The sequence below is a fragment of the Brachionichthys hirsutus genome, unplaced genomic scaffold (assembly GCF_040956055.1).
Source record: "Brachionichthys hirsutus isolate HB-005 unplaced genomic scaffold, CSIRO-AGI_Bhir_v1 contig_209, whole genome shotgun sequence".
NCBI lineage: Eukaryota > Metazoa > Chordata > Actinopteri > Lophiiformes > Brachionichthyidae > Brachionichthys > Brachionichthys hirsutus.
This window is the reverse complement of record NW_027180380.1, coordinates 98,125-123,142: the sequence shown is the minus strand read 5'-3', so window position 1 is coordinate 123,142 and position 25,018 is coordinate 98,125. Positions and strand designations below refer to the sequence as shown.

The window sequence follows — 25,018 nt, the reverse complement described above, 5'->3', positions numbered from 1 at the left end:
ATGGTACCAGAGTAAGTGTTACAACTATTTTGTTTTTGTATGTATTTTGGCCTGCACTAAGTATTTTTCACGTTTGCTGCTGTTTGTGGAATGGTGTAAATAAAATAGATCACTACACTGAAGTTTTTCTGGCTGAGCCACCATTTTTCCCATTTTTAAAACAAACCCGTGACACAAGAACAAACGGTAGCTTCCACTGACCTGTTCACATGTTGCTGTCATTGCCCCGATATCTTTACTTCTCCATTTTTTTCAAGTACATCTTTTGTTTTTTTTGCTTTTTAATGTGGAAATCTGTTGTTCTCTCCCATCTATCTTTTTGACTCTAAAGAATGACGCTTTCCAAAGGAGAAACAAACCTGAGGTCTCAAATGCAGATCATGCTGATTTGGACATCAATGAACGGGACAACCCTCCACAAGTCAAAAAATACCGCCAGGGCCTTCAGAACCTAAAGCCTTTCGCCTGCTCCTCAACAGAGTTAGTGTTTTTTAATGACATTGTTAGTCTGTTTGGATGCAATTAATAAATAGGCTTAAATGGATAATACACTATGGATGATAGCCTGATAATAGCTGTTGTTTTAATCTAAATGCCATTATGGCTGCTATACCCATAGCAGAGCTAATATTGGATGATGTTTCCTTGTCTAGTTCCCACCCAGTTGACAATGCAGGATTCCTGTCTTTTACAACCTTTGCCTGGATGACTCCTATGATGTGGGCCATATTCAGGAAAAGGATGGACATGACGACAATCAACCTGTCACCCTTTGACAAAGCTGACAGCAATGGAGAAAGGTTTGAATTTATTCTGGCTGATTCAGGGGTGCAATACTTCTCAAACAACATTTGACAGTATGGGACTCGTTGATAGCTGACAATTCTAGTTGCTGAAATTCTTGTCTGGAAATGGAATCGTGGTTAGGGAAACAATTCCAAACGTTGAATATCTGTAGTGCATTTCATGAGAGTGTTTGCTAACCCTAACCTTGACCTTTGTAATGATTTATCAAGGCTGAGAGCGTTGACTCTGATTTTATGTGGTACAGGCTCTTCCGACTCTGGAAGGAAGAAGTGGCAAAGGTTGGCTTGGAGAAGGCCTCTTTGGTTCGAGCAATAATTCAATTTCAAAGAACCAGGTTGATTGTATCTGTCTTCATTGGTATCATCGGCATGGTTGCTGCGTTCCTTGGCCCGGTAATTTCCGACAGCTATTAATGGTTTCCTCTGATGTTTGCCAAATAATAGAGCAATTCCTCTATTCTGCCAAAGAAGATGTTAAGAGATTCAAAATTAATTGAAAACATTGGGTTTTTTTAATAATTTGCAGAGCATACATGTACTGATAGAAAGGTTAGTTTGGAGGTTACAGAAAATACTTTAGCTTAAACATTTCTACAAATAAAAAATATTTTTGAAAAAATACGGGTGCATTTGTGGGATATTGTCTTTAGTGTTGTCACGATAAAATGTCAAAGTAATGTGTTTTAAATGTTGCTAGGGTCTGTAAATTCTCCTTTTCTGTAAGTAACTCAAAGTAACCTTCAGGATCTTATGAAGCTCTTCTCCCCCTGATATAATGGATTTGTCTTATTAATATATGATAAATGTTTAAGAAAAACATATTTTTATTTGCATTTTCTGCATGTAAACATCCATTTAAGGTTAAATGACTAATCCTTTCAATCTATCCCAATTTGTTTTCACTACATTTACAAAAATAATGGTGTTATGTCATTTTATACAGTTGATGTAAATGTATCCTCTATTTAAGTAAAATAATAATAATAATAATTGTGCCTCCACTTGAATAAATGTGTTTTAAGAAGATATTTGTTGGATTAAAATATATATATATGTCTCACTTACATGGGAGCATCATCTAGCATATGCTATAGATTAAATATAAAACACTGTTCCATATGCAAACACCTTATATTTTTATCTGTCTTCTCAGGCTATTCTGGTTCATAAAATCCTAGCATATGCTGAACACCCGGAGCAGTCCACAATACTGTATGGCGTTGGCCTGGCTTTTGGCTTGTTTACCACAGAGTTTTGCAGAGCCTTCTTCATATCTTTATTGTGTGCACTGAACCTGCGCACTGCAGTCAGGTTAAAGGGTGCCTTCTCTTCAGTGGCCTTTCAGAAAGTGATCTCTCTGCGGGTGCAAACCGGCATTTCAATGGGCGAGGTAACTAACCTATAAGAGTCAAAGCTTATTTGATGTAATTTACCCACATTTCTCCTGTAGTTTTTTCTTTGTCAAATCTTTGCCCATTAGAATCGCTGAGTTCAAAATGAAAGGATAAAAGTATTTTGATGGACCTGTATATATCAGACTATCAACAGGATTAATCAGAATTATGGATTGCCATGAAAATTGGGAGGATGGATCATTGGGCCCGGCCATTAAATTTCAGTGTGCATTGATACAGGGCTAAGTTTCTTACATCTTCTTAAAAATAGTAATATAGAGAGACAGATATAACATTTTCGTTAATTTATAAGGTAGTTAAATAATAACATCCTGATAATAATATCCTGGGTTTAGGTATTTACTGTATCTGTGCGTATAGTCTGGTGCAGATTCAATTAAAAACCTGGATTAAACCTGAACTATATTTAAATATATTGCTATAGGAGTAGTTTGCCCTGCAAGTACTCCTTACAGGTTTATGAGTTAGACTTTGAATAATACGTGACTGATTTAAAGTTCAGTGGAGGTGTGTGCTTTAATCAGTGCTTTTAAAACAGTAGAATATTGAAAATGTTATTGCTTTTGAAATATATTCTTATTTAGAATTTTACACAGGCAACATGTTTAAAAAACATTGGGACAGTGTCATGTTTACCATTGAGTTGCTTCACCTCCCTGAAAAAGAATTCTGCCTCATGCAAACATCTATAAAATCTATTGACACTGAAAACACTTGCATTTTGATCTTGCAGCAGATATATATTTTCTGTGTGTGTGAGTGTGCGTGACTTGTTCTCGCCTTCTTTGAAAAACTTGTCTTGAATGTTTCATTTGAAACTAAAACCTATTTGTGTGATGTGATCCACCATGTGTGTAACAAAGAAGAGAGAACAGAAACAAAGTGATAAAGACAAATCGTAACACTAATTAGAAATGGGATGGTTTGTGTGATTATTATTATTATTATTATTACTAAAAATGAAGCAGCAGAATTCTCAAATTCTGACTAACGTTCCATCTTGCTGATGTCAATAACTGCATTTCTTTCACTCTCTTCCTTCCAGATGATAAATGTTTTGAGCAATGATGGCCACAAGTTATTTGAGGCTGTAGTGTTTGCGAGCTTTCTGCTCTCTGCACCAGTCCTGTTTTTTGTGTGTATCATTTATGCCTGCTTCGTTCTGGGCTCCACTGCACTGACAGGAGTCTTCATCTACCTCATCTTCATTCCTGTGCAGGTTTGTTTGTGTGCACCTGTCTGCTTGTCTGTCTGTGATTATATTTTCCTGCAGTTTGTTTGGATACTCCTGGGTTATTCTTTAAAAAGTTCCACGTTACATATATGGATATTTTCCTTAACAAATTCTGCCAGAAGGATAGACCACAATGCTGCTTGTTTTCCATTGTCACTCACATTATTTTATTGTTTGTTTTTTGCTCTCAGTTTTATTTAGCCATGGTCATTAACAAGTTCGAATGGAAAGCCATGGTGTTAACTGACAGCCGTGTTCAAACAATGAATGAGATTCTGAGCAGCATCAAACTTATCAAGATGTACGCCTGGGAAGATTCTTTTGAGGAGAAGATTGCAGGTATGATTTAGGCAGCCTCATGCTTTATTACATTCAGATAAGTTTCTAATAGAAGCATTATTTGTACTCTCACTTTTGTGGTAAACACAAAAACAATCATGCAATATACATTCAGAATTGATTGATATTGTAAAATTGAATCAACAGTAGTTTGCTGTGACATGTTGTGAACTACAATACAATTTGCAAGAAATAATCCATGATTTCAACACTTAAAGATGATAACAGGAATGCACAGTAAACATAACTGTAATCAGCAGTGCATCATGGGAATGAGAGAAAAGTGTGAGAGCTAAAATTTGGAAAATAACAGACATCCTACAACCAGCTCAGCTTGTTCAATAATAATTCACTAATGAAGTTTGCATGTGCCGAGACACATAGCAGCCTGCAACAGTCCCTTATATAATTTTCCTATGGGAATATAATTTCCATATGGGATTATTAAAGTATTCTGATTCTGATTAAACGAGACACCATATTTCTGTGTTATACTAATTAAACATTGCTGGTTCAATGTCTCTTATTCAGAAAAACTAAATTATCAGAGTAACCGACCAAATATTGATATTTTTATCGTGTGTTATGTATTATTGTATTATTGTAATATTTTCAATTCAATTGATAATAGAAAAGTATTTTAGTGATTTTATAGTGTGGTGTGAATGAAAAGGGTGTTCGTCTGTACTTTTATGTATTTTTTTTAGCATATTTCTCCAGTGTACCCTTTCCTCCAGAAGTTCATGTTTTCTTTGTCTGGTGCCTCATGTAAAGATTCATATCTTACAATTGTGAACATTTCAAGATCTGTCTCACTGTTTAGAGTTTAGACTCACGTCACAAGACATGTCTATACAGTCCATGATTAGGGGGTGTATTCTGCTGACAATGATGGTATCTTGGATGGAGGATGATCTATGTCGTTCAATGAAGTGTAATGACCTAGGTAAAAAGGCTGCTGGTGTCTTCTGCTGCCACGGACCAAGGCAGGTAAGAACCCAAATGCACGACAGGAGAGAGGGAATCCAAAAACAGAGCTTTATTTCCAGATCAGCAGACAAATCCAGATAGGGGCAGGCAAAGAGGCAGTTCCAAATATCAGGCAGAGGTCACAAACCAGGTAATCCGAATCGACAGGCAGACAGATCCCAAGGAGCAGGCAAAGAGAAAAAATCCAGGAATCAGGAAGGGGCGAAACACGGGAGAGCAATTTGGAATGCTGGAAGGGAGGAAACATCACTAACAATCTGGCAGTGATGTGTGGCTTGAACAGAGACTAAGTAGGGCACAGGCTGATGGGAGATGAGTTGCAGATGATGGCAGGAGCACAGGTTACAGGAATGAAGTGATCGCATGATGTGGATCTGAGAAGACGGGGGAGTTAGTGCGGAAAGGTCACAAGGTGTGACATTTGCACCCTGATGCTGGTTCTTCACTCACTTTTCAGTCACAGTTGTACGGTGGCCCTGAAGTGCAAACCTTTCACAAAACAAATTAACATTTCAGAAAAGACATTTTCAATTCACAAAACCAACGAACAAAACACGAAAAAAATTTACATTTCAGAAAACAAATGAACAAATCCTGAAATACTTACATTTAGTACAATCGACATTAACAATTCGTCCAACGGAAAGGGAACGCCCTAATGCTCTCTGGTTGACCCGGAAGTGATTACGTGAGCGGATCATTTCGAGTTCTTAATATCGAACATGGACAGCGACCGAGTCAGGTTTTGTCCCTTTTGTGGCACACAAATGAGCAGAATAACTCAATTTTCTCTACAATGTTTAATACATTATTTTGTGAATTTATACATTTGAGGATATGTTCACTGAATCTGACTTGAAGTCGGATATTGTCACTGTAGCTAGTTTGTACTTGTTATGGAACCCCACAAGCATTGATGGCCAGGTGCCTTTGGGTGTGGGAACACATCGTCCTCCAGATGTGCTCTGCTGTCATAAATATTTATAGTGTAAATAACTATAGTGGGCAGCACGGTGGCGCAGTGGGTACCGCTGTTGCCTCACAGCAAGAAGGTCCTTCGTTTCATTCTACCTGGGGTCTTTCTCTGTGAAGTCTGCATGTTCTCCCTGTGTCTGTGTGGGTTCTCTCTGGGTTATCTGGCTTTCTCCACCACCATAAACATGCAACTTGAATTAATTGGTCACTATAGAGATTATTCGAATGAATTAATGCGAGCATAAGTAGGTGTGTCTGTCTTTCTGTGTGGCCCTGCGATGAACTGGTGACTTTCCCAGAGTGTACCATGCCTCTCAACCGCAGTTTGCTGGGATAGGGTCCATCTTAACTCGTAACCCAGATTTGGTTAAGCAGCTGAAGACGAGATGATTATGATCGTCTCGTCTCCAAGAAGATGAATGAGTGAATATATAGTCCAGGGTTATAATAGTTTTGGATTTTTAATTATAGTTTAGTTTTAGTTAGTTTTGAATTTGTTTTCTCTAATTCAGTTAGTTTTAGTTAGTTTTTAGAGTGGATTTGTTAGTTTTTATTAGTTTTAGTTTTGTTTTTATTAGTTTAATTTAGTTATTATTAGTTTTAGTTTTTCATCCTTTCAGTTATTTGTCAGATGCAGGATTAAAATATAATAAAATAATACAACTCAACAAAAGATAACATATAAAACATTTATTCAGTAATTTTAAACAACCAACCGTAACAGTCCGCAGCATAGCTGCTAACGTGCTACAATCTCGGACCAGAGTTCAGCCACACTTTGTGATGAATATTTAATTTGCCGCTGATGATTTGCTCACAGCGTGGACGAGCTTTCTGGCTCTTGATATCAGCGAGTCAGTATTTGGGTACTTCAGGACAGCGTTCAGGGTGAGCTGAAGGGTGAGAGCCAGACATGGATCCTCTGGAACTTGTTGTTTTCTCCATCTGGCAGGTCAAGTTCTGAGCAAAAAGAACAAACAAATGTAAAACACACAAAGAAGAGTACAGTTTAATAATTATGTATTAATTAGGACTGTCTGTAATAACTCTTGTTTTTACAGCAGGGATAATAACGTTACTTGTTTCATGATATTTAATTTCTTACACTGTTAGCACCCTAAATTAGTTTCCCCAGGATAACCCATTTAATATTGTATATTTAAAATGAAGCCCAATATTAGATATGAAATCATGACATGACAATAACGATGATGTCAGTGTGACAATTATACATTTCAGGTTTTAGCAGATGGAGGCTCTAACATTTGTGAATGGCATTTTAGGTTTTGGATCCGAATGAGTAAAATAGAGCAAATAATTTATTTCCTCTCCTTTTGGGACTTTATGGGGTTTTAATATCAATTAAAGTTTACATCACTAATTACCGTATTTTCCGGATTATAAGTCGCAGTTTTTTTCGTAGTTTGGTCGGGGGTGCGACTTATAAATCGGAGCGACTTATATATGCTTTTTTTTACAAAATCTGTGAGCGCAGAGACAGTAGCCTACACATTTCTATAACAGGTGTTACAGGGAACTCTGTGACCCGTCAGAATCTGTCGCGGTTTCTGGAGGTTCAGAGTTATCTGTCACACCTGTTATCTAAAAACACAAATTAGAAGGGCTGAATGAAAATGTCGCCGAAAAGAAAGTCATATTCCGCGGCTTACAAGCTTCAGATAGTGAAATATGGAGCCGAAAACGGCAATCGAGCAGCAGAAAGAAAGTTTGGAGTGAGCGAAAAACTTGTAAGGGACTGGCGAAAAGCGGAGGTTACGCTTACTGAAATGAAGAAAACAAAGAAAGCTAATCGCGGGCGACAAGCTAGGTGGCCGCAGTTGGAGGAACAAGTTCACGCATGGGTGCTTGAACAACGTGCTGCTGGGAGAGGTTTGTCAACGGTGCAGTTGCGTCTCCGCGCCCAGGTGGTTGCCAAGGAGGTGAATATAAACGGCTTTGCGGGAGGACCTTCTTGGTGTTACCGCTTCATGCAACGCAAACGCCTCTCTATCAGAGCAAGGACGACACTGTCCCAAAAACTGCCAGCGGACTTTCAAGCCAAGGTTGACAGTTTCCGCGCGTTCATTGAAAAGCATGTAAGTGATCACAACGTGACACCGGATCATATTATTAACATGGACGAGGTCCCCCTCACTTTTGACATCCCCATGGGCCGAAGTGTTGCAGAGAAAGGGCAAAAAAGTGTGAATATCGTTACAACTGGTCATGAGAGATCACACTTCACAGTGGTGCTGGCATGTTGTGGAGACGGATCAAAACTGCCACCGATGGTCATTTTCAAACGAAAAACCATGCCAAAAATCCAATCCTCCTCAGTTGAAGTCGCCGTGAACGAGAAAGGGTGGATTGATCAAGAAATGATGAACTTGTGGCTTACAAAGTGCTACAATAAGCGACCGGACGGCTTCTTTAGAGCACGCAAAGCTCTGCTTGTGATGGATAGCATGAGAGCGCACATCACACCACAGTTAAAAAATAAATTAAAAGTTTTCAACTCCATACCTGCCATCATCCCTGGAGGCTTAACCAAAATACTCCAGCCACTTGATATCTCCGTGAATAGGAGCTTTAAGTCAGTTTTGCGTAACCTGTGGGAGCAGTGGATGACGGATGGAGAGCACAGCTTCACGGCAACCGGGAGAATGCGCCATGCAACTTTCCTGGAAGTCATTGAATGGATCGACAAAGCATGGGCTTCAGTGACAACCGTAACCATCCTGTCGGGATTCAGAAAGGCTGGAATAATTGGAACTGCAACTGACGACGAGTCTGATGTAAGCGACGTAGAAGAGGAAGCGGCGTCTTGTCTACCTGCCGAGTTGGGGGAGTTGTTCAAAAGTGACACCGAGGATGAAGATTTCCTTGGATTTCGTGATTCGGAGTAAAACCTGATATTTTGGTAAACTTGTTAGCATGTTCTTTGTGCTATATGTTGTTTGGTGTTGGATTTTATCAAATAAATTTTCCCCAAAAATGCGACTTATCCTCCAGTGCGACCTATATATGTTTTTTTCTTCTTAATTATGCATTTTTTGGCTGGTGCGACCTACAATCCGGAGCGACGTATAATCCAAAAAATACGGTAGTTACATTTTATATCAGCATAAAAGGTCAACAAGACTAATGTATTTGGGACTAGAACCACTCACCAACGTGTTCAGTGTCCTCGTCGTCCGTCTCTAATCCAATCCACGGTTCATCCAGACCATCTCCAGGGCCTCCTGGCTGAGGGGGGGCTCCATCAGGGGGGCTCCATCAGCGCGTCTTCTTCTCATGTCTCATTAATGCAGCAAGCCATGCCCCCCCCCCCCCCCCCCAGTGTGTGTGGGGGGGGGCTCCAGTCGGTGCAGGTTAAACGCAGTCCCTTATTGTTGTCTCCGTCGCGGTGCTAACTGCTAGCCGGGGGGCTGCTTCTCTTACGGGGGGGCTAATCGCAGTTAGCTTTCTTGTTTCTCTCCGTCGTAATAAACACATCCCACATGGGGCTGGAGCGCTCGGCACTTCCTGCCGGCTTCCGTCGCTAGTGACGTCACCAACCCGATTCTCAACGAGCAGTGACGGGAACAGCCGGACAGAGCCACGTAAAACTCCTCGAGCAAAATAAATCGATTTTAAAATCGATAAAAACGAAAACGAAGGGATTAGTGTCTTTAATTTTTATTCGTTTTAGTTAGTTTTGTGAACGGACAATACCGTTTTAGTTCGTTTTCGTTCTCTCTTTTAATTCTAGTTTTTATTTAGTTCTAGTTAACGAAAATGTTTTTTCAATTCTAGTTTTTGTTTTTTCGTTAGTTTTCGTTAACTATAATAACCCTGATATATACATATAGTCTATGTGCTTTTAAGCAAGCAACTATCCCTCTGTTATAATTGCATTGTCATGATCTAAAACGTGTTTGCACTGTGTATCGATGATCAATAGATTTACCTGAAATACTAATACCATAGAGCGCCGTCTCCAAAACCCTGATTTTTGTCTTTCTTGTAGATATAAGGAAACATGAGATGAGAGAAATGGAAATGGTCAGTTACATGCAGAATATGAATGTTAGCATCACCAGCATCATCCCGGTACTTGCCACAGTTGCCACCTTCCTAGTACACACACTGTTAAAGTTTGATCTCAACACGACTGATGTGAGTACCAACGCAGTCCATTGAATACACTTCAATGGATTTGACAACTTGCTCACAGTCGATATGAATATCAAACTTAAACTTAAGAACTAATCAGTATTGCGGCGGTGTTCTTTGTGATTACCAGGCCTTTACCACCATCGTCATCTTCAATGCTATACGGTTCTGCTTGGTTCAAATGCCCATGTCTGTGAAGTCCATGGCTGAAGCTGCTGTATCAATAAAAAGGCTGAGGGTAAACTGCTCAGAGCTCTAAATGCAGCGATCATTAGATTTAGCACTGTTGTGGATTTCAGCTGCAGTCACAAGCTGTTTCAAAAAATATGGAAAACAATGTGTTTAAGATGAAATATTTTCTGTGGCTGTGTTTAGAAATTATTGCTAATCCAGAATCCAGAATCCTACCTGAGACAGGATAAAGACAGTGACTTAGCCATTGTCATGGAAAATGCAACATTTTCCTGGACCAAACCAGAGAGTATGCTGGACTCCCCACCCAGCTTAGCCAATGGGGTGGATGCGCAGGAAGTAGATGAAATGTCCCAAACTGAGAACTCTGCAACTCTGTCATCTCTGAGAAACATCTCATTCACACTGCCAAAGGTACGATTCCAGAATGATGTGGGAAAATGTGTTTTTGAGACTGTGGTAAAGTTAAAGTTACTCTGTGTGTTATTTCCTTATCAAGGGCTGCTTGCTTGGTGTCTGTGGGAACGTGGGGAGTGGAAAGACATCATTGATATCCAGCATTTTGGAGCAGGTTAACTCTATTCAGTCTCTTTTACCATCTTATACATGTGGCATTCTTATTGCCTTTGAATGTTTTGTATTTAATTGTCCACTACTCTCATCTTACTCAAAATGATAATCCTCACTTTTCTTTACCAAGCAGGTTATATTTTCACCCCAGGTGTGTTTATATATTTTTATGCTGTTTAAGTACTTTATTGATTGCCATTCAGTTTGAAATTAATATAGATAGCTCTAGAAGTGCTAGAGTGTCATTCTGTTTTACATTTAACTGCTTGTGTATGACACACTGTGATCTATTTTATAGATGTACCTTCTGCAGGGCTCCCTTACAACTAATGGGACATTCGCTTACGTTTCCCAGCAAGCCTGGATATTCCATGGAACTGTCCAGGAAAACATCCTAATGGAGCAACCCTTTGACCAGGACAGGTAATTATTAATGAACTCTGACACCTTTGTTTTCTGTACTCTACAGATTAATTTGCATGTGGAAACAATAGGTGCCATATTTAAAAACAGGGCAGGTTATGTGATGTTTTACTGTATAAACAAGGGTTAAGGTTAGTGTTAGTTGACTGTTCATACAAGGCATGAGTCATATTTTCTGTGATCATGTCACATGACAAACGTTCCTCTTATCCTTGTGAGTTTGCATCTGGCACGGTTATCAAACAAGGGCAAAAGCCATTGTGTTATCTAACAGAGCTATCACTGGGAAATCCTGTTTGTCTGCCTAATTAGCAAGCGGTGCAGCTGCCTAACAATGAACAGTATTTTGACGAGTCACTTCAGGTCAATGAATCAATGTAGGCATGTTGCGAGCATGGTGCCTGAAGTAAATGAAGAATTATGAAAATGTAAGATTAATTATACTCAAACAGGAGGAGAAGGACAATTTATTTAAACAGGTCAAGAAGGACGACAAGGATAGCGCCACCATGGCGAGACTGCTCTCGGAGATCAGAGACTTGTGCACTAACTACGCACATAGATTTAATAAGATATTAAGTATGAAATGTAACAAATTTTATGCTCAGAATTGTCAAAATATCTTGTCTTTTTTCCATTAATATTAATCTGAAATGGTACATTCCAATTTTGTTGTTTCTTCCCATAAAATAATCTGCATAAAATATTATGTTTTTAAAATGACCTTTTAAGATTTGAAGCTTCAGATAATATATTGTTTTGATTTACTTCACAGATATGACAGAGTTCTCGGTGTCTGCAGCCTCAGACCTGACCTTAAAATACTCCCATATGGTGATAAAACTGAGGTAGGGCCTCTACTGATGACTCCGCCGCACTGCACCCATCAAAGTCGTGTCACAACCGCCACCCGAAAACTGCAATTAAATCAGGCATTTACAAACCTCGGAGTTGACTCACCACCAGGTGATGATCGGTTGACATCTCCGTCCATCTCTTCGCCCGAGTGTCCAAGACATGCGGCCGCAAGTTCGCCGATACGACTATAAAATAGATCATCAAACTGCAACCTAGTGTGTCCTGGTGCCAAGTGCACATATGGACACCCTTATCACGCCCCTCCAGGACTCACTGTCATTGCCAACATGAGCATTGAAGTCCCCCAATAGAATGAGGGAATCCCCAGAAGGAGCACACTCAAGAACGAATGAAAGAGAAAGTGTCCTTTTTAGCACCTGGATTCTCGTAGTGAGTTTGGATGTAGTCAGAACCATACAGACCTGAATGTGGAGGGGGGGTTGCTGACCAACAGGGTGGCAATAGTGGTGAAAAAGCTGTTAAAACTATTTGGTCTGGAGTGAACCACTTGAATTAATGCAGAAATTATTGGTTTTTGTTTGGAGTCTATTGCTGAAGCCTAATTGTTTTAGGGCCTCCCACAGTTTTTGTGGGTTGCTTTTGTTTGCCTCAATGTTCTCATTTAAGAAATTAATTTTGGCATTTTTGATCCTTTTGTTAACCACATTGCGTAGTTTCATAGTTCTGCAGTTGATTGTGGTGTGACATTGAACTGCAGGTCTATGAATTCTACGAGTGCAGAAGATCATATTGTGATCACTTAAATTGCACTCCCCACTGTTTGATTCTAGATTTGTCCGATGCCAGGATTAGATCTATGATGTTTCAAGAAGTGGGGTTTACCCTTGTAAATTGCTGAATCAGCTGGGTAAAGTTATGCAAATTACAGAAGCTGCTGAAGGCTTTGAAAGTGGGAGTGTCTTTCCGAAGGACATTGGTATTACAATCTCCTATCAGAATGACCTCAGAGCTTCCTAAGCCTGCTTCCTAAGCCATGCTTCTCCAATAAATCATAAAATGAGGTTGCAGCTGTTGTTTTCAGGCGTTGCGTCGTGACGAAAAACTCTGGAGTAATAATCCACGTTCCCGAGGCCTCTGCTCGATGTGACCTCGCCTGCGTTACCAGGCTGAGGAGAGAGGCCCGCACCGTCACTATCAAACAAAAGAGAAAAAGTAACTTTAAAAACCCTCATTATAATAATTCGAATCCCATTTCCAATCATTTAGTATCTGCATTGCTAGACATTTCAGAAAGTAAAAATGGCATTTTATAATACAGAATCTGTAGCCAGTGTTTTTGTAGTTTTCTGCTGTTTTGTTGGCAGATTGGAGAGCGAGGGCTGAATCTATCAGGGGGGCAGAAGCAGAGGATCAGCCTGGCCAGAGCTGTGTATTCCAATAAAGACATCTTCCTCCTTGATGATCCACTATCTGCTGTCGATGCTCATGTAGGAAAACACATTTTCGAGGAATGTATAAAGAAGGAGCTGCAGGGAAAATCAATTATACTGGTTACACACCAGCTGCAGGTGAGAAGATGCACTTCATCAGAAAACATCTTTTCCTCAGCAACTTTTCACTGAGCCTGAAACCTTTTATGAAATGCGTAAACTCATAAGGTTCTCATAATGATAGACATAATTTAAAATGAATTTTAGAACAAATGATATTGTATGGTGGAATTGTCCAAAGTAAAGTAAACCACAGCACAAAGTAATGTCGGGCTGCTACAAATGTTTTTCTTCACACCTCTGGCCACGAGGCTGGGATGGTTTCATTGATGAGGTCGTCCTAATGTGTGTCAGTATCTGGAGTTCTGTGATGGCATTTTGGTCCTGGAGGATGGAGAAGTGCTCGAGGATGGAGACCACAATGCCCTGATGGAAGCCAATGGACGCTACGCTCAGCTCATCAGCAACTACCAGCTGGAACAGTCAAAAGTAAAACAGCACTTACAGTTCAGACCTCGGATGTAGCCCTGCTATTCTCACAATGTATATTATTTTATTTCCTTACTAGATGTAAATCCCTTTCACCTTTCTTGTTTTATAAGCACAAAAAACAAATAAATAGTTAGCTACTAATAATAATAGCTACTGTACCTACATTTTATTTGTAGAAACAGGACCATATATTCTGAAAAGGTAGTAAGTGGTTTATCATCAACTGCAGTAAAGGCTCAGCAGATGCTTTTATGCAGACTCATTGCTTTTGTTGATCTTTTACAGACTCAGGCAGAAGAAGATTCACCCCAAGCAAATGAAGAGCTGGAAGAGGTTGAGCTCGCAAATCCCACATTTGGTGGTGCAGTGAACCCAGGTATGGAAAGGCAAAAAAGCAACAACAATTATTGTTTGGTAATAATGATTTAAATCAGAATATATGCCATTATATATTATGCCTTGCTGTAGAAAAATTCAATGTTAAATAATTCTTGCATTCTGTCTAATGTGAAGTAAGTTGCAAAGGTGAATACCTAAAAGCAGTTACATAGTTTGTAAAACTCCCCTTTGAACTTCCACCTTATCATGGTGTGGGAGTTTGAGTGCTCGAATGGTCCCAGGAGCGATGTTGTTGGGAGTTTTATGGTCTGGTCGGGTCTCCCATGGCAGTTAAAAACTCCAAGAAAGAGAAAAAAGATCAAGGACCGTGACATCGCCTTGTATGGCGGAATGAGGCAGCAGGCTGGTGTGGGCTTGCTTATAGCCCCACAGCAATACGCAAGTTTACCCCGGTGAACGAGAGGGTTGCTTCCCTGTACATTCAGGATGAGAACATGTGTGTCACTGTTGTTTTGGTTTACACGCCAAACAGCAATGCATACTCTTCTTGGAGTCCCTGGAGGGGTACTGGATAGTACTCTGACTGGGGACTGCATTTCTCTTCTGAGGGACTACAACGCTCATGTGTGCAGTAACAGAACGAGAAGGGGTGATTGGGATGAACGGCTTCCCCGATCTGAACGCAAGTGGTGTTCGGTTGTATACAAACAGTATAACTAGGTGGTCAAAGGGTGTGGCAGCAGTGCAGAAAGGTAGCAGACCAAATCTGATTGCCAGTAAACTGTATATTGCATGTTTTTAAACATTGGTATGGCTTTGTTGTAGCATTTGTCCATATACTGAGTGTCTTTTTTAATATATATTGTTACGGACCGATGCGAGGGGACCCCAAGGAACAGAGGACAGAGACGGTGCAAACGTGACTTTGATGTTTTACTGAAAAATGTTCATCAGAAGAGTCACTATCCCGGAGCTGCGCACGGGTTACGGGGTGGCTGGAGCCCAACGAAAATATCTAGTTTAACAAAAAGGCACAGCCAAAAGAACAAACCAAAAAGCAAGCTCAAATACAAATCGTTAACAAACGGAAAATGCGATGCACGACCTGGGCGCACAGATCAGCTGCGGTCGGCGAGGGCGAGGCGGATCCCAGGGACGGGTAATCTGCCTCAGGTGTGTCCGGGGTGACCGCAGCCAATCCGTACGCCGCAGGTCCTGGAGTGAGAGGCAGAAGCAGGTGTGCGTCATAAGGCCAATTAACCAGTGCAGCCACATGACCCTCACAATATATATTTTTATTTTTTATTTTATTTTATTTTATTTATTTATTATGTTTGTATTGTATGGTCTGGTAGACTGCTTAAACTGAATTGCCCCTTGGGATAAATAAAGTTGTCTGAATCTGAATCTGAATCTACATACTACTACTACATACAAAAATTCCTATCTTTATTGTCAATTTATTTACAGTTGTCTTTACTATGTGCACTTCCTTTCAGCATTTGACATGTCCGAAGAAAAGGATGATGGAACAATCCAAACAACAGACCAAAAATGTAAGTGTTTTTCTTTGTTTGTTTTTTTGTATGAATGAGATATTGGTGCAGGGTCACCCACTTCAGATGTATATCCAAATTCTTAAAGAAGGTTGGGCTCAGACAGTTTGATATAAAGAATCAGAATCAGAATACTTTAATAATCCCGGAGGGAAATTATATCAGCAACAGTGCTTCACTCAACAAAGTCAGAAATACAAATTATCATTGGCCCAGTCCAGTTTATTGTCAATTATATTTTTGTCATCCACTGAGTCCACATTGACCCCTGGATCATTGGAGATTTTTTCCTCCTCCTGGGACTGCGATCTCCCCCTCCTGAACATTGAACAAAGGGGGGAGACAGCCGAGAGCACATCAAATTGTGTCATCCCGATGGCCGTACTGGAGAGAGAACTGGGTGCATATTCAATCAATGTAAACTCTGAGAAGCAGTATTCTGGGCTACCACACACCACAGGGTTGCTCCTAGGCTCTGGCTATCTTGCTTTGCCTACCCGCTGGTCATCACACCCCAGATCTGAATAGAAAGCCTTGAAAGTTCAAGCATGCGGCGTGAACTGAGGACCTCAATCATAAACAATGTTTGAGGAGACTCCATGCAGTGCTCCCAGGCTGAGGGTAGTTTCTGATTGATTTGATCAAAGAATCCATCCCACAGCCACTGCCTGCACCTGGGACACACACAAGGGAGGGAGGGGGAAAACATCTGATAACTAGGGTAGTCACCTGCTTCTGTACCCTCCCAACAAGATATTTGTGTCGGGTGTGTCTGACTTTTTTGACATTCCATATGCTGAGCTTAGTGGTTGACCAATACGGTGGTTGCAATCTCTATGGCAGTGCCATTTTGATTTTGTATTTTTGTCTGCCGACCTTCTATTATTCTAGTTCATAATTTTCTTTGCTTTCAGCTGCTGGTGATGATCAGCTGGTGAGGAAGGAGTCCTCTGAAGAAGGCACCGTCTCCTGGAGAATCTATCACGGATACTGCCAGGCAGCAGGAGGTCTGATACAGACAGTCCACATGTATGAACTGGAATAAATGCATACAAATGACACATGGCCAACCAGCTGTATTTGGTGTGACTGTTTTGCTTCAGGCTACTTCATCATCTTCCTTGTTATGATTAACTTCATTCTGATGATTGGATCCACAGCCTTCAGCAACTGGTTTCTCAGTTTCTGGCTGGGGCAGGGTGATGGGGTGAGGAGCATATCTTCCCTTTCTCTCACATATACATTTACACACATTAAACTCCATGGTCACAGTATTTGTAAATATCAAATGTTTTTATTTTATTTTATTTTCCAGTTAAAAAATGCTACAAATCTGGGTAGCATCTTAGACAACCCACGCCTGAGATTTTACCAAATGATTTATGGTGTGGGGATTATTGCCACGGTGACACTTGCCATCATCAAATGCTTCTTTTATACTGGAATCACCTTGAGTGCCGCCTGCCATCTGCACAACATCATATTCAAGAAGGTAACATTTTATATACAGTGGAACCTCGGTTCTCGAACATAACTCATTCCGTTACACTGTTCGAAAACAGATTTGTTCGGAAACCGAAGCTATATTTCCGATAAGAAATAATGGAAAATAGGTTAATCTGTTCCTATGCACCAGATAAATACCCATTTGTATACCTACAATTATATTATTATGTAACTACGTGTATCTAAACAACAGATAACACATAAAAGTGTAAATAATACAAAAACAAAAGCATAATTAAAGTAATAATAATTTTTTCCCCTCAGATTATGTCCAGTCCTATGAGTTTCTTTGACACAACACCAGTTGGACGCATTCTCAACCGCTTTTCCAAAGATCAGGAGGAAGTGGACACTGTGCTTCCCCTCCATATGGACCCTTTCTTGAATTTTAGTCTCATGGTCATGTTTACCATTATCATTATCTCCAGTGTTTTCCCCCCCATGCTGGTTGTTGTGGCTATTTTGGGAGTCTTTTTCACCCTCATTCTTTTGTGAGTTTGATAGCCATTAATTGAATTATTTAATTATTAGTTGAATTGTGCAATATTCTCTGCCACATAACATGCTCTAATGCTCAAATTCTATTAGATTTGTCCTTTTGAAGTAAATATAATAGAGGTCCCAAACAGGAATTGTTGGAGAATGGGATCATAAAAATGTCATATGATTAATTTGCCGAGTGACATGAATGTAATTTGCAAGATTTAGATTGTCATACAATTCTTGCATTTATGAGTATTTTAGGACAAGCATTAATGTACAGGAATATAACAACATATTAAAGAAGTATACAGTACTGAATATTACCTGTGATTCCCCTGCAGTATATTCCAGAGGAGTATCCGTCAGATGAAGAGGATGGAGAACATCAGTCGTTCTCCCGTCATCTCTCTCAGCACCTCTACCCTGCAGGGCCTCAGCACCATCCATGCCTACAACATAAGAGACAGCCAAATAGAAAAGTAAGATGCCAGCGATCCTCATGTTAATCAATTTTCTTTACTAACCTCATGTGCTTGCTGATGATGACAAAATATCTTCCTTCTGTTGTACATTTATGCAGAGGATGATCTTTCAGTTACAGTTTCTCACATTCTGTTCTTTATTGTAGAAACTTTTATTATCTGCAGTATGTGAGTAAACACCATCCTTTTTCATGTTGTAGATTCAAGACACTGAATGACATCAACTCCAACCAGTACTTATTGTTTCAGTCTGGAACACGTTGGCTATCCTTCTGGCTAAACTTTATGGCTGCAGTTATAGGTTTGGTGGTGTCTCTGTTTGTAGTACTCAGCGATAATGAAGTCATCAATCCAGCTTCGAAAGGCCTGGCCATGTCCTACACCATACAGGTAAACAAAGCAGATGGATGAACATGAGTTTATTTTTAGAAAGAGGAGACCTCCAACATGTGTTTATACACCTGTTTGTTGCCTAGTTTACAGGCATGCTTCAGTATGTTTTGAGGCAATCTACCGAGGTGGAGGCCAGGTTCAACTCGGTGGAGCGGCTGCTGGAATACATCACAGTGAGAACTCTACTCTTCTTTGCCTCAGAAAAATCGCATAGGTTTTCTGGCTGCTACCACCGATATATCCACCCACATTGGTCCTCCTACAAATGCTGCTGTGTTTTTGTTTGACCACTCACTCACACAAGATCTTAATTATTGTGTCCAGGGTTGTAAGTCTGAGGCCCCCAGACACATACCGGTAGCTGATGCTCAAATCCCAGAGGACTGGCCAAAGAGTGGAGCCATTACCTTCCAGGGCTATAGCATGAGGTACAGGGAGAATTCACCCATTGTCCTGAATGAGCTGAATTTCCACATCCAAGCTGGAGAGAAACTGGGAATCGTGGGAAGAACAGGCTCTGGTAAGGCAGTTTACAAAAATGTCAAGTTAATTTAGATATCAAAATGATTGCAGGGCCGAGATGATGGTTCTCCTTGAAGCACAGTACCGGTACGTATTACTCTGGGAGACTCCTGATTACAGGAGCCGTAATGCTCCGACAATCCATCAAGCAGTGCGGCTTCGTAGCTCACCAAAGTCGTACTAAAACATTTTGACCGATTTTTGAGCGCCGTGTACCACATAAAATTGGTTTGAGGTCAGTAAGCAAAACCAGAATTAATAGAGAAGGCGTACCGTGTTATAAGGCGCATCGTTGATTTTTTAGAAAATGAAAGGATTTTAAGTGCGCCTTATGGTCCCAAAAATACGGTAGGTCACGGAAGCGATTGGCAGTCCTGTGAGTCTTCACGCCATGTTCTGTTTTAGAAAGAGACAGTCAGGTGAAAGGGAACATGGAGATGGGGAGAGGAATCAATGGCTTTTTCTAATATAGTAATACCTTGACATACGAGCATAATTCGTTCCAGGACTGAGCTCGTGACTTAAATCACTCGGATGTCAAATACTTCTTCCTCTCAATTAGAATTCCTTTGCTAAATATAATTAATCTATCCTTTCTTACAGGCTATGTATCCCAGTCTTTTAAAACAGCAGTCAAAAAACCAACAATGGATCCCGGTGTATTAGCTAATTATAGTCCAATTTCCAACCTTCCATTTCTGCCTAAGATTTTAGAGAAAGCAGTTTCCAGTCAGCTGTATGTGAATTCTTACAAGGCAAGAAGTTATTTGAGGTTTCTCAGTCAGGTTTCAGAGCTCATCATAGCACAGAGACAGCATTAATTAAAGTCACAAATGACCTTTTAATAGCATCTTATAACGGACTTATCGTCGTGCTTATTTTAATAGATCTCAGTGCAGCCTTTGACACAATAGTTTATCATGAGTCGCGTGCCATATTACATAATAAACATAAATGCAGCACAGTCAGCCGATTATCATGTATCATGATTATTGAGTTTGAGTTTATTTAAACAGGGACAATACATATTCATGAACATTTACACGTAAATATGTAAGATTATAGCCAATGGCTAATTTCCATCTTTAGTCCCTTTTACATCAACAACATTAAACAACAAAATCAATAAAACAACAGTCATAACAAACAGAACAGTTCTACTAAATAGTACAAAATAATAATGAGGATGATGACATTATCAGAAAATCTGCGGATGGTAGCCCAACAATTAGCCAAAGGTAAACAAATATATAAGTTTTGGCATGGGTGTGGGTACAATGTTGCTCTTCCAATAGCCATGCTTTAAATTGTTCGGAAAAAGAGGTCAGAGTCGGGAGTTCACGTATCGTGGTTGGGATAGAATTCCAAGTGTGAGAAGCACAAACAGAAAAAGTGGCTCGACCAAAGGCACTTTTTCTAAATGGAATGACACAGACACCTCTAGAGCCTGTTCTTGTTGATGTGTTTGAGTTTATTTTGACACATTCTTGTAACGGAGGAGGTGCTCTGCCATGGAAGATTTTATAAATCAAGATTGCATCGATGTGTTTAACAGTGTTGTCCCAGCTTAATCGCCCATGTTTCTTTAATATATGACAGTGATGATACCTATTTGGCTTTTTATCTAACACTTTTAGAGATTGTTTATAAACAGCTTCAATCGGTTGTGGAGTCGTTTTACAGGCCGATGCCCAACTTGTTACACAGTATGACGTGTGTGACATGATCATAGTGTCATTATCATTATATATCATTATCATGTACTCATATGCATTATACAAATCTTAGCAACCTTATTTTGTTGACAGCCATGACAATATTGTGCTAATAGTAACCCTACCTTTGTAAACCATTCTGGCCATTTGTGTGTTTGTAGGGAAATCCTCATTAGGAGTGGCTCTGTTCCGGTTGGTGGAGCCGGCAGCAGGAACCATCCTAATAGACGGAGTTGAGATTATGTCCATTGGACTGACGGATCTCCGTAGCAAGTTGTCTATCATCCCCCAGGACCCTGTGCTTTTCATTGGAACTGTCCGGTGAATAATGTCTCATCTTTATGTATCCATGTACTGTTTTAATTGGTTTGTTTGTCACATATTTAAGCTACTGTGATATTGCTGTGTGTGTTTGCCAATAGATACAACCTGGACCCTTTCAGTAACTACACCGATGAGGAGATTTGGGAGGCACTGGACAAGACATACATGAAGGACTCAGTACGTTAATGTTAACAGTACTGTACATTTACAGTCTGAGGAAGTATTTGGTCATTTATATAAACCAAATTAGCATCTGCTACTTTTTATACATACATTTCCCAAGAACTGTGAATTTGTGCTCAATTCAGCTCAAGCCTTGGAGTCACAGTGACAAAGTGTGGAATTCAATGAGGTTATTTCTTTGCCAGCATACGTCTGCTTTACTGTTAGAATGACATAAAAAGGAATTTTGATGAGATTTGTATGAGCGATGGAATTGGGATGGAAGTAATTGTATCCCATCTTTAGATATACAGCAGGGGTCGGCAACCTAAGACACGTGTGTCATGACTGGCACGCGAGGGCATTTATTTTGGCATGCATAGAATATTAAGAGGCAAAACAAATATTGTAGATTATTAGATTGAACACCTCGCTAGAAATAGAGCACTGTCAGAGAGCAGACAGAGAGAATCCAAAAGCACGACAGGAGAAGGGAATCCAGAAATGTAACTTTAATGTTCAAGCACAGGTGGACAGTCCACACCAGCAGATCAGGATAGGGGCAGGGAGATAGATAAGTTCCAGGAAACAGGCAGAGTTCACAAAACAAGTAATCAGACCAATCAGGAAGACAAATCCAAGCTTCGTCTCCATCGTCCTCGTGAGTTTTCTCTTTCACTGTCATCCTTACCATTTTCTTTCTTTGGACACATTACTTATAACTAATATTCACAAATACAGCGAAAATTACTGAACGGGTGAAGCAGGCTTGGAGCGCTCGCATCTCAAATTCACGCTTGCATCTCAATGCAAAATATTCCTTGCAGTCAGGCTCATATCTCGGAACGCTCGTGTGTTGAGGTATTACTGTATTATATATATCATTGCATTGCAAGATGCATTCTTGATTCTACCTTCATGGATAATACTGTAGCTACAGTGCTTGACAAAAATGACTAATAAAAATTAGATTTCCAAGATATTCCACACATCAGTTCATGTGTCCAAGTTTCAATTTAAATATGTTTACCTTGCAAAACTAAAGATGATACCGGTCCAGATGTGAGAGGTAGGATTTTTTTTTATGGTTAAGGAATCATATAATAAGGGTTAAACTATTATGGGACGATTGCTCTTAGGAGTAATTATATAATTTATGCTGCTGAGGATATTAAGTGTTATGTTATATGACAGCGTTCAGGGTAATTTGTTGCCATGGTGCTTATAGTAGCAGCAGCTCCTTTTTTCATGGCCTAAGAGAGTCATTTAAACATTATTTTAAATTATAATATTCAGTGGTGTCTGAAGTATTGCCAGCTTTTAACCCTTTATAGGGCACTTATTAAAATATTTAGAAATCCAACCGTAGTGTTCTTGGAGGACTTTATTTCTGTTATAACATTTTTCACTGTAGAAAATCAAATCGCCAAAAATAGTCACTTTCCGAATAAATGGTGAATACAAATTGCAAAATCTGTGAACGAGCTGACCTGGCTGTATTTTGATGATCTAGAAGAGATCCTGGATTTTGGATCACTTTGAAAAAAGCATTGACAATGCAGTCAATAGAGCTTCTAATTTTATTCCTAAATACCTCAGTTGATTATTGACTGGTATTTATGGAATTTGACAGTCATGTAGGGTGGGGACCTCTATCTCACGACCGAATTCCATCCGGATCGGATCCAGATTGCGTTTGTGTTTTGGCCTACTGTGCATTTAATATTAGATATAGAGCGTTGACTTATAGCTGAGTCAATTCTGCATCGGAGCATGTAAACAGATTTGTTACTTCCATCAAGGAGTACAGTGGTACCTCTGCTTACGAATGTCTCTACATCCGAAAGTTTCAGGTTACGAAGTATCTGAATGGGAAAATATTGCCTCTCGTTACGAAGGCGTTTCTGGATACGAAGTCAAAAATAGCTGCTCGTAGCTGCTCTGCCATTGGCTATCGCCTAAAATCTGCCTGGCAACCCGTTGCGTATGGGTGTATCCCAGCATGCTATTCGTGTCCCCCTCGTGTCACCCGGAAAAAGTGTTGACAAGTCGGGCTATTGCTCATTATGATGACGTCTGCCTCGCACATTTCCGACGGATTGTCAAAAGCCGGCAAAAGCAGACGTCATTGGATCAGTTTTTCAAGAAACGCGAGGCAGAAAACACCGCAAAGGACCAGTAAACAAAGAGGACAAAAAGTAACAGCTAACAGGTAGATTAATATTTCAAAAAAATATCATAATGTAGCGTCCGTCGGACGCTGGAATAAGCACACGACGGGTAACTCTCCCTAACTCCCGCAGCTCTCCCGTTCTCCTCCTCCTCCTCGCGGCACCCCCACACAGACACACCGCCCCTCCTCCCTGGATGCCTTTGCGGACTCTCTGCAGCGTAGGAATAATGAACACTCCTAAAACATGAACCGTTACAATACTTTTGCGGGGCTTGGAACGGATTAGTGCATTTACATTCAAAATGCGTCTCTACTTACGAAGTTTTCACGTTACGAAGCTACTCCCAGAACGGATTAAATTCGTAAGTAGAGGTACCACTGTATATGTTTTTGTCAGCATCTGTTTGTCTGTTAGCGAGATTACAGAAAAGGTCTGGGTTTTTTTGCATTCCTCAGATCTCCAGACTGGACGGGCAACTAGATGCTCCGGTGTTTGAAAATGGTGAAAACTTCTCTGTAGGAGAGAGACAACTGATTTGTATGGCTAGAGCACTGCTCCGCAACTCCAAGGTTTGTACAGGTGTCTGTCCCCTCTGAATTATTTGGTTTGTATAGGTACTTTGCTGCTGCTGAACATGCCTGTCTTGCAACACAAACTCAAATTCCATGTAATTTTTATTCATTTAGTTCCATATCTCACATAATTTCTCCTTTCGACTCTGCACCATCTCAAACCATGTATCTCTCTAACGATTTTTTCTTTGATTCTGCTGTCATCACTTCAAAATTGAAGTCTTTACCAGTATACAGCATATGACCATTTCCAATGATTTAGGGGGAAAATGCATGCAGTTAAAATAGATTTATTTGATTATCATTAACGGGACTGATTTGAGCTGAAAAATAACTTAATGAATTGTTTAAAATGAGGACCTTTTATGCTCTCAAACTTAATGACTGCTGGGATAGGCTCCGGTAGATCCCGCAATCTGGTTTTCACATGAAGCGGTTAAGATAATGAAGAATTTTGAACTAACTCTGTGAAGGTGAAAAATAATCCTCAGTCATCAGTCTTTATGAATTCTTCCCCTTTCCTGCTGTCATCTGCACAAACTCTCTCTCCTGTGGTGCAACAGATTATTCTTTTAGATGAGGCAACGGCATCCATTGATGCGGAGACAGACACCTTGATCCAAAGCACCATCAAAGAAGCCTTCCAGGGCTGCACCGTGCTCACCATCGCCCATCGCATCAACACTGTGATAAACTCAGACCGCATTCTGGTCATGGACAGTGGAGAGGTAACAAACAGAATCACTATTTATTTTTTATCCTGAAGCCAGACTTACAATACATGTTCTCCCTGACAGGTGGCAGAGGTGGACAGTCCAGACGTGCTGAGACAAAGACCAGATTCTCACTTCTATTCACTCCTTGCTGCTGCTAACACTATGAACACCTGA

The 25,018-nt window shown here is 40.2% G+C and overlaps 1 protein-coding gene across 1 annotated transcript; it reads left to right on the top strand.

Moving 5' to 3' along the window:
- LOC137914326 (ATP-binding cassette sub-family C member 12-like) lies at window positions 1-25,018 on the top strand. The gene is made up of 30 exons (XM_068757931.1): window positions 1-11; window positions 349-480; window positions 654-800; window positions 1,052-1,199; window positions 1,960-2,196; window positions 3,267-3,440; window positions 3,647-3,794; window positions 9,769-9,917; window positions 10,045-10,152; window positions 10,290-10,520; window positions 10,606-10,677; window positions 10,975-11,099; window positions 11,875-11,947; window positions 13,283-13,486; window positions 13,763-13,897; window positions 14,186-14,276; window positions 15,739-15,795; window positions 16,710-16,802; window positions 16,899-17,002; window positions 17,111-17,287; window positions 17,566-17,792; window positions 18,126-18,263; window positions 18,467-18,656; window positions 18,743-18,832; window positions 18,984-19,179; window positions 21,058-21,217; window positions 21,319-21,397; window positions 24,012-24,125; window positions 24,692-24,856; window positions 24,926-25,018. Exons 1-30 carry the CDS (start codon window positions 1-3, stop codon window positions 25,016-25,018), a joined length of 4,068 nt encoding a protein of 1,355 aa, XP_068614032.1.

What these genes read in the sequence shown, in the direction of transcription:
- LOC137914326 (XM_068757931.1), top strand. An exon ending in GCTGACAGCAATGGAGAAAG is followed by an intron (nt 801 to 1,051) that starts GTTTGAATTTAT and finishes TATGTGGTACAG; the next exon opens with GCTCTTCCGACTCTGGAAGG. An exon ending in GGCTGGGGCAGGGTGATGGG is followed by an intron (nt 17,003 to 17,110) that starts GTGAGGAGCATA and finishes TTTATTTTCCAG; the next exon opens with TTAAAAAATGCTACAAATCT.